General features: G+C 43.2%; 2 protein-coding genes across 14 annotated transcripts in view; one reads left to right on the top strand and one right to left on the bottom strand.

Annotated features, from left to right (window-relative positions):
• Positions 1-2823, top strand: part of prrt4 (proline rich transmembrane protein 4) — a 21393-nt gene extending 18570 nt beyond the window's left edge. The window contains exon 4 of the mRNA XM_035678272.1: positions 1-2823. Coding sequence (XP_035534165.1) covers positions 1-2077 — 2077 coding nt within the window. The 3' untranslated portion in view covers positions 2078-2823.
• Positions 2824-2886: 63 nt separating this feature from the next.
• The window catches only part of impdh1b (IMP (inosine 5'-monophosphate) dehydrogenase 1b), a 13753-nt gene continuing 6610 nt past the window's right edge, over positions 2887-10029 (bottom strand). For 7 of the 13 annotated variants that reach the window (XM_035678309.1, XM_035678321.1, XM_035678367.1 and 4 more), the window contains 14 exons: positions 9259-9360; positions 9084-9158; positions 8807-8812; positions 8329-8535; positions 8134-8221; positions 7837-8036; positions 7475-7565; positions 7177-7272; positions 6564-6707; positions 6237-6381; positions 5996-6139; positions 5814-5897; positions 5694-5723; positions 2887-5111 (listed from right to left, as the gene is read on the bottom strand). In XM_035678309.1, coding sequence (XP_035534202.1) covers positions 5090-5111; positions 5694-5723; positions 5814-5897; positions 5996-6139; positions 6237-6381; positions 6564-6707; positions 7177-7272; positions 7475-7565; positions 7837-8036; positions 8134-8221; positions 8329-8535; positions 8807-8812; positions 9084-9158; positions 9259-9360 — 1434 coding nt within the window. In that variant the 3' untranslated portion in view covers positions 2887-5089. The remainder of the gene's footprint in view (positions 5112-5693; positions 5724-5813; positions 5898-5995; positions 6140-6236; positions 6382-6563; positions 6708-7176; positions 7273-7474; positions 7566-7836; positions 8037-8133; positions 8222-8328; positions 8536-8806; positions 8813-9083; positions 9159-9258; positions 9361-10029) is intronic. The other 6 variants (XM_035678340.1, XM_035678348.1, XM_035678385.1 and 3 more) reach the window with 3 other exon arrangements.

Raw genomic sequence — 10029 nt, 5'->3', positions numbered from 1 at the left:
TGTTCCTCCAGAAACCCCTTATATTCCTCTGTACACTGAAGACTGGATGTCCAGTCTGACGGACAGCAACGTGACCTTCCTACCAGACTGCAATAAAGAGCGTGGGGGGATCTGCAACGTCTCTGACACCTGGGACTCTACAACCTCCTCAGACGTTAAGCCCACACAAAACACCACTGCCACAAACCAATCGATCAACCCCTTCCTGGTCCCAGCTCCACTCATGTTGGTGCCGCTGTATACCGACTGGAACAGTGCCATGGCAGCTTGGGGCCTGGCCTGGGAGGCGCATGTTTACGGGGCTGGTTGTGCCTTCGCAATGCTAACTCTAGCCTCAGCGCTCAATCTGCTCTGCTTGCCGCTGCGATGTCCATCCGGATGTGGCTACTTTGCCCTGGTCAGCCTGTTTCTACTAGCTGCTGGTTGTACCAGATCTTTCTCGTTGCTGTACGATGCCTACGGCCACCAGGACCGCCTACCGTCCACAGAGGCCTCGCTGATGCTCTACGAAGCACCGTTTCCCTGCTTGACTGCAGCTTTTGGTCTGGTTTTTCTTCTCCTCTCCATGCGCTCAAGAATGCAGCTCTCCTACTCTGCCTTCCAGAGACCCTGTTTCCTGGCCTGCCTGGTTTTCCTGCACTTTGCTGCTGCATTTGGACCGGTGACATTACTGAAGTTTTACCAGCAAAAACCTCCCCTTTGCCTCTTTCTTTCACTAATCTCCCGTGGAGCCTTTGTAGCACTGGCCACGTTTCTGTCTGCTGCCTATTTTGTGTTCTACATCTATGTACGGGCAGATTCGAAGCACATCTACCACCTGAATAACACATCTCCAACACCTGCTGAGCGCTACAACCGCTGCCCCTTTGCTGAGAGCCGGGACTGGGACCGTGCAGCTGTAACCGTTTGTCTTTCAGCATTGTTTTTTTTAGCATGTGCAGGACTGCAGTTATTTGCCATTCTCAATGCTATGGGCGTTGCAGGTGGAGAGGAGGTCTTCCACCCTTGGCCGTGGTGGGCTTTTCAGTTTAGCTGCAGACTGTGTGAACTCGGGGTTTGTCTAACCTTAGCATTGGTAGTCGCACAACCAGTCTACTGTTCTGACCACCTCCCAGCAGCAGGGAGCTGCTGGACTGAACTATTGGCATCCAAGTCGCCCATATTGCCTGGGAGCTACCAGTGGTCCCTGAGCCAGCAGGAGAAGCTTGCCATCGTTGATACCATTGGGCTTGGAGAGACAGAGAGCCTTCCTCTTTACACTCTGATGGATGAAAGGCTTGGGAGCAGTCTGAATGGCCTGGACCTTCTCTACCATAGCAACCGGGCCTTGGCATACAGAGATCTCGACTTGGATTTGGATTTACAGGGTTCAGAAAAACCTGAGGATGGAGGAGGCGGAGAGCCTTCAGGTGGATCCTCGTTTACCAGTGACTCCACCACAGACCTGCGGCCACCTTCGCCCATCAACCTGCGTCGCAGCATAGACGAGGCACTCTTCAGTGAGGCCCTCTTTCCCATGAGCCTCTTTAGCCCTACAAGGCCTATCCGCTGCAGCGATCTTTCCATAAACAACCACTGTGCACTACCCAGCAACGGCCTCTGTGATCCTCTCTCAGCCGACCCTGGCCTTTATCGGACCTCTTCCTGCGTGGAAATGGCCCCTCCACCCCAGCCCCCTTTCAACCAATCTCAAGTTGACACTGTTGTAGGTGCTCCACCATCGCCCTCCCTGTCCTCTTCCACCAGCTGTTCATCTCCTGAACGTTGGAGGGACAGCTCTTCTTCCTGTTCCCTCTACCGAGCCTCTCTTGGTGGTTCCTCGTTGGTCCTCTGCCCAAGCCCAGAGAGACACGCTCGTCAGCTTCTCCAGCAAGGGGGTACGGGCCATATGCCGTCCTCTGGCCACCAGGGTCATGCTGACCCACAGAGGCACTATCAAACACTGGGCGCAGCCTCACAGGAGAGCCTGGACCTGGACATGTCGTCCGAGGCAGACCGATCAGTGCAGGAGGAGTTCATCAGTGTTTGCAGACAAATCGATGCTTTGAGCATCTGCAGTGAGACTATTGATTTATAAAGGACAGTCTGGTCAAACAAGGGTTTCGCTGAGGACTTATTAAGGAGACTGTCTGCTTTGTGTGGCAAGTTGACCATCAACATTTTTTACAGCCTATTTGGTAGTGCATGGTAGCTTTTGCGTACACCATAAAACACCTATAGCTGCCAAAATAAAGGTTTTGGAAGTTTGAGAAGCTCTCTTATGCGATCGTTAGTGAATGTCTATGAGGGTCTAAGTGCCAAGAATGTCAAAAGCCAAAAGGTAATTTGTAACTTTTACATGTTTGATAAAGGATGTTGAAGTTTGATATAGTCAAAAGAATAGTAAGATTTTACTGAGTGAAGATAACAGGAATTTATTTGTACAAATGTTTTTATTGCATTCCAACATTCCAATAGATAGTACTGTTACTGAATTAAGCACTTATTAAATACTACTGAAGTCCTACCCTTTCAAACTCAAAATATCATTGTCATTAAATCTCATGTTGAATAAATGGGATTAGAATTAAGTTTGTCAAACTATAAACTCTCCATATCAATATGTCACAGATCTTGCAGTTATGGTGTGGTACTGTTCATGGTGCAGCAGTGCCCTCTACTGGTAAAACGCACACTATGTTACCTTTATCCTCCTACATTTATCACCAATGGATTGTGCTTCTACATACACTGACAGCATCTTCTATGACCGGCTTACTAATTTATTTAAGTTCAAAAATAACTTTGCTCAACACATCGTTTAATAAAGTTTGTTTTATAACATCTGGCTTTTTTTTTTTTACTTCCAGCAATGTGACTTTGCAACACATGAGACAGCAATCCATGCACAGTTCAATTTATTTATTTATTCTTATTTACCATATTGAACAGCAAAAGCAATTTTTATCTGTTGAGCGTTTTACTGTAAACATAATCTGAAGTGATATTCCTCAAAAAACCCTGATGGATTAATTGAATACTGAGTCTTTTCCGTCCATCTAAAAAACCCTTGCTTATTGATTTGGTTGCTGGTTGTAGAAGCTACCACTGTGGTTGGGAAAAAAATTGCAATATACTAAAGCTGAAATCATTAAAAAGAAAAGAAAAAGAGTGCAACACGAAAAAACTGTAAACCTAATATTTCACTTAACACTATAGCTGTGCTTTTTAGGTGGACTAACAGGACTCAGTACTTCACAAATAAGACATTTTATAAACCTGAATTTTCTCTTTAGATGGAAAATGGAAAAACAAGCAGCCATCATTTCCAACTGAATATAGGTATATATTTCTCCATACATTTTCATGTACATTTTCTTGCAATTTAGCCCAATTGCAAGAATTTTGTTAGTCAAGTGATCCCTGTGCAGGGTAAAGTACATTAGCACATTAGAGAAAGCAACTCAACTCTTACAATCTGGGACATTTTATTTAAAAAAAAAAAATAATAATAATTGGCCAAAAGGACATCCAGTACGAAAATGTTAGGAAATCCTACTCCTACATAAGCTGAATGATAACAAACACAGGGATCCTGTTTCAAAGTAAGAAAAAAGAGGCGAGAGGATGTGTAGCTTTATGCAATTTCACTGAGCTGTGCAGCCTTTGTCCATCCACCCATTTCAAGGCATATCTCTGGTAAAAAAGAAACAAATAATTCAGAAATAAAATAAACCTATCGAAGAGAACCTATGCCACACTGTGAGAATGCAGGAATGAATAAGTGACAAGGTAACAAGCGACTTGTTGCGCCAATTTTGGTTTTGAAGTTACAAAAGAAGAGTGTCGGAGAAGTGTAAATACACTTGGCAGTATGTATGCAATTACAATAAAGCAGAATATAAATATAGCCATGTTTGGCTTAGTGAAAAAACAAACATGCATATCAAAAACACTTCATGCTCAATTCAACGCCCCCAAGACTATACAGGTCTAATATAAAGTTTGTTTAATCTAAAAGTATTCAAATAATGGGCAGACATCTTCTCTCATTAAGAACTAGGTTTTGATTGGTTTGATACATTTTAGTTTAGTTTTTTAATTTTTTTTTATTTTAAACATACCTGATCTTTAGCTTTTGGTCCATTCCATGCTCAAAATGTGAACACTATGCACTGAGATGGGACACTGATTATTTGGCTCAAGATGTCTTTTAAGGGGAAACGTATGACCACAGTGGTGGAGACTGTGGGTCTGGGCTCTGAGTCTACTGATTGTAGGTGACACTCGAGGAAACAAAGTCAAAAGGATAATCGCCATGGCCAATATCTCACACCTCCGGATCCACAATACGAGAAGTAAACAATAAGCACTGAAAATTAGCAGCTACTGTTCATTAAATAGCTCATATCTGTGATGACTTACAAATGCAAAAACAAACAGATTGCCATGATATACCGACACACTGCACATAGAGACAAGTGTTTGTTTTCTTGTTTTCTGCATGTACGCAATAGTGTGTTTAAGAACTAGGATGTGAGAGGCTTCTGACAGGGAGTGTGCTGGCAAGCGTCGATCGCAAAAAAGCCAAAACAAAAAGATGTTGATGGGATCTGCACCATGGCTGTTTTAGACTCACAAGTATCAACAGGACACATGAACACAGTGCGCCTTCACTTCGTTTGTCCCAACACACATTTTGAACTATAAATCACACACTCGGACACATACCCTTAATTCGCCAAAACACACACGCAGCTCATTCTCGCTCTACTATCAAACACACATGCAAAATTGGGATTGGCTGCATACTCTGGATAAAAAGGTGTGTATGTCATTTCCGAAGACCCTGACGCGCCGCTTCTTGAGTGCAAAATCCCAGGTGTTTAGAGGGTTGGGTGTCTTTTGAAGATTGAAGATTCTTACTTCGCTCTGTTGCCTCTTTCCTCCCCAAAGAGTGAGAGAGAGAGTAACGATGGATACGATGCAGGGGAGGGCAGAGAGGGTGTAGTGGGTGGTGCGTATTTAAGCGGAAGTGGCGATTGAATATTTGGTCACTGTTAGATTGGGTATGTCACGTGCACTGCTGATTTGCACTCCGCCTCCCCGTTCAGTAAAGCCGCTTCTCGTAACTGTGGAGGCAGGGGGGAAAAATTGGAAAGAAATCAGCAAAATGCTCCAATATAAATGAGTATTGCTGCCACAACTACGCAAACTACAGCACACTTTAATTCAAGAAATTGCATCTACCTGCTACAGTATTTGGCAGGAAAACGCTAAATTGCAGTTCCACAAAAGCAAAAACTGGAGTAGCAGGAGAGAAAGCATATTTCCGCTGTAAATAAAGCTAATATTCTATTCTTGCAACTAGTCAAGCAAATAACAATAATAGAAAATGCTAATATTTTTTTGCTGTTTGTTCCCTTTTTATGGCAACTTCCTTACAACTATAAACCAGGTCTATTTTCCAGTGCTAATGTCAACACTTAACAGGAAGTACAGTAGTACTGGAGCCAAGATGTTTCTTAGCAATGTAATAATGAAGTCATCTAATGAGAGTCCACAAAGAAACTACTGTTCAGCATTCCCATTCCTGTTTTTGGGACTGGCAGATTAAATGACCTGCGTTTGCATTCAGATGCTTTTTTTTTTTGCCAAAGGGAACAAAAAAACGGAATACTGCAATTTTAATAATATAGTTAACAATAATTTACCTTTGAATCATAATTCTTTGTGCATGATTCCTACAGAGGACAAAGTAAAGTCTAATATTTATGTTTTGTTGTGTATACAAGTGTATGGTTTGATGCAGGTTTGTGTGTTTTTGCACTTACGAGTGGAGTCCATGAACTCCTCCCTCCACCTGTGCAGACATGGTCCTCTTTTCAAACTTCAGCTCTCCAGAGTACATCATGGAACTGAGAAAGATGGAAGCGTAGTAAAAATATAATACACGTAAAAGTTAACATCTGTATTATAACCAGTAATTTCTCAAACACACACACACAGAACTTACCGGAGGACAGAAAGGCTCTTTGCCCCGATGTCCTGGCACCCATGCTGGATACCAGCTATCAGGTAAGGTACAAACTTGTGGATGGAGCCCTTGTCCTGCACCGAGCCCGACACACCCTGGGCTACCTTCACCTTGTCACCCTCACTGTGGAAAGACGTCAATATTTGTCAGATGGAATTAAAGCCTTGGAAATAGCTGCTCTTGGAATTTGGCTTTTCACTACTTTCAGGCTCCCACGTACCTAAAATAGCGTTTCTGGCTGCTGGTGCTCTTCTCCATAGCGTCCAGGGAGCCCATACCACGGTACTTTTTCAGCCGCACACCGTCTGAGAAGAAGTACTCCCCTGGAGCCTCAGTGGTTGCCGCTAGCAACGAGCCCATCATAACTGGAGTGGGAGACAGGAGAGAATTATTTGTGTTTCTTATATTACCCAATCCATCCTCACTGCTGTGATTAACTGCTTTGTTGTTTAATGAAGGGTGGATTTTTCTAAGATTAACAGGCTGCATGAAATATAACTGTTAGATAAGACATTCATTCCGTGTGTCACAATCTGAGAAACCTCACCTGTCGATGCTCCAAGAGACAGAGCCTTCACCACATGGCCTACGGTCTGAATGCCACCATCGGCGATGACTGGCACGCCGAAGCGCCTGGCGTACTCTGCTACCTTATACACAGAGGTCCCCTGGGGCCGCCCGCACGCCATGACTAGAAGGTAGAAAACATATCTGATTTGACTGCCATGGAAACAGATCAGGTCAACAAAACAAAAAAAAAAGTCAGTATGTCAGATCAGACCCTTGGGACATTGTAACTCTAACAAGAGATAACGAGACACATTTTAGGCTCGTGTCCTTTTGCTGCAACATCTCTCTCCTATTCTTGTCGGTGAACGCGACCCAGTCTGAGCATGAGAGGCTGGTCCCCATGGCAACCCAGAATGGGGCCTTGGCAGATCACCATGACAACTAGGAGTGGTCTCAGGGCATTTGTTACTGTTAGCAACAGATAGCCTTTTCTTCTCACTGTAGCTCATGACCAAATTAAGAGCAGGCACAGGTAGTACTGATGTGCTGCAGTTTAAGATTTATATACATCTGTCCCCATATTTAAAAGCTAGCAGTTACACGGTCTGGTTTTCTGGATAATGAAAATATAGTGGAACTACGTTCAGTACCTTCCTGTGTGATGCAGATGGAGCCGCAGCCCATGCCAACCCTCAGAGCATCGACACCGGCATCGATCAGATTCTTGGCCTGTGCTGCTGTAACCACTGCAGGTGAGGGCAAAGAATAAAAATGGTCAGCAAATAACAGCAAACTATTATATTTTGTTGACAATATAATAAAGCTGCCAAAAAAAGCAGGGAGTGCTGTGTGTACAGTCCTGTGACTAACACTTTCCACTGATACTATGTACATATTAATTAAAGCAACACCACCACCAGCACACTCAAGTGTTTTCAACAAACTCACCATTTCCTCCAGCCACTTGCAAGTCTGGATACTTCTGTTTAATATAATTTATCATGTTGATCTGATACACTGAGTTCCCTTGTGAAGAGTCCTGGAGATGAAAAAACATTGGTGATTTAGGTGCAATAGCGTTGGCCCTGAGGATTCAGCAGTCTAAAACAGATCATTTCCACCATATTTCACCCATAGTTCCATTATTTAACAAGTATCAACACTTCTGCACTTTCTGTATCAGTGGAACAGTTTCATGCACTTTCACGCAACCTCTGCTCAAACAATTACCTCCGGTCCGAGACTTCACACACTATATATTTACAATATAGGATACATCAACCCACAATTCAACCAGCAAAAAAACCCACCAGTACGACAACATCCACCCCAGCCTGCACCAACAGGTCCAGTCTGTATTTGTCGTCCTCCCTTGTGCCGATGGCAGCGCCACACAGCAGCTGTTTACGCGAGTCTTTTGAGGCCAGTGGGTAGTCCCTGTTCTTCTTCAGATCTGTCCTGGCTATAATGGCCACCAGCTCGTCATTATTATTTACAATGGGAAGCTTGCCTGTTTACAGAGAAAGTAAAAGTGTGGTTATTAAATGACATGGAAATACCAAAATCCTGCGACAAATATGTGCCGTCAAGCAGGAGCTGTTATTCACCTTTTTTACTGCGCTGCAGGATATCATTGGCTTCTTTCAGTGTAACACCGGCTGGAGCCACTACCAACTCATCCCTCTTTGTCATGGCCTTGAAGATGACAAGCATAATTTAAATGTAAAAATGATCAAATGAGAGATGCAAACATTTTTAAACTCGTGTACATACAGTTTCTTAAAAAAAAAAAAAATACACACCTCCTCGAGAGGTTTGCCATGGTCTTTCTCAGAAAGGAAGTCGATATCTCTGGAGGTGACGATGCCCACCAGTTTGCTGCCCATTTTGCCCGTCTCTGTGACAGGAATACCAGAGAAGCCATGTCTTACTTTGGCCTCGAACACATCCCCGACTGTGTGGCGTGGACTCATCACAACTGGGTCTGTGATAAAACCCTGCTCAAACCTCTGGAAACCAAGAGAAACCAAAGCAATTGTAATTATTATTAATTATTCATTAATCCCTTTATTTGTCCAAAGCAGCAGAAGTAGCGCCAAACCAAACACCACACACAGGATATACAACAATAAAATATTAATATGCAAAACACAAAAAAAACAGTAGTAACAAACACACACGCACACAAAACCTACAACAATATATAAACAATAATATGAAACGCACAAAAAACAGTAAAACACACAGAAAAACAAAAAAACAAAGATGGAAGACAATTACCGTGACCTATACAGGGACAAGATGACAAGAAAGGTGAAGGGTATAGTTGTTGTAAGAGTTAAGTTAGGTTGGTTAAGGCTAGAACTTCCTTTTGGTGTGTAACATGCGTGGTGTGTGGGCGCCATGGTGATGAAAACAAAAAGATAATTAACAACAACAATACTACTTCAAAACACGATTAGTGAGCATTTGACTTTACTACAAAATGCTCAGATGGTTTAAAAAAAAACGAGGAAGATTCAGAAAATAGTTCGTATGAAGGATAATGTTGTTTTACCTTAACCTTGCGGACCTCATTGGCTTGGAATTCTGGTGTGCAGTTGTGATGAATGATGCCGATGCCTCCCATTAGCTGCCAAATTCAAAAAAGGGAAATAATGTGTGGATGTTAAATGAGGCAATAAATGAAAATCACTGAATAATTCAGCAGTGTTGACGAAGCGGTGTCTTACCGCCATAGCGATTGCCATGGATGACTCTGTGACCGTGTCCATGGGGGAGGAGATGAGAGGGGTCTTCAATGTGATCTTCCTGGTCAGTGCTGATGTCAGGTCCTTAGATACAAAAAGTAGGGGGGGAAAAAAAAAGGAGTGTTTGATTCTATTTTGCACATTAGCCACCAGGGGGCAGCGTAAACTTGACAGATGCGATACACTGCACAGCTGTGTCTTATATTCATGCCTTTTCGGTTTCATTGACGCATAGGCCCAAATTACTGGAAGCCAATGAAGCCAGTTTAAGCAGACTCAAAAAATATTTATGTATGTTACAAGAGCTCTAAAGTAGAATAAAATAATAATTTAAACAACTCAGTCCATTCCTCTCAGGGACCGGAATCTGACACTCTTGAAAATGGAAATGAGCCAGTCTACTGCATCTCAAACAGCCACGCTTAACTTTCACATCTTCCCACAACAGCCAGCAGAACAGAATTCTTTGTCTTCAGCTGTGTGTGAAAATAACGACATTCTTTGCACATGGGAAACCAGCAAATGAGCTCTACGGTGTCCAAGCTCTTACTCCTTATCTGTGACAGACATAAACTACAGAGGCTTTTCTCAGGGGTTCAAGGTGAAGGCCAGAGAAATCCACTAACACCACTTCTCCATTTGGAGAGCACAACTGCACTCACCTGCTAAATTCTACTGAGAGTTAGGAGAGAAGGTCAAGAACATCACGAGCCCAAAGAATTTCCCACAACAGCTCCACACACACACACACAC

This window comes from Morone saxatilis, unplaced genomic scaffold, assembly GCF_004916995.1.
Source record: "Morone saxatilis isolate NCDOM2014 unplaced genomic scaffold, NCSU_SB_2.0 Contig10, whole genome shotgun sequence".
Lineage (NCBI taxonomy): Eukaryota > Metazoa > Chordata > Actinopteri > Moronidae > Morone > Morone saxatilis.
Note: the sequence above shows the minus strand (reverse complement) of the source record. Positions and strands in the feature narration are given on the sequence as shown.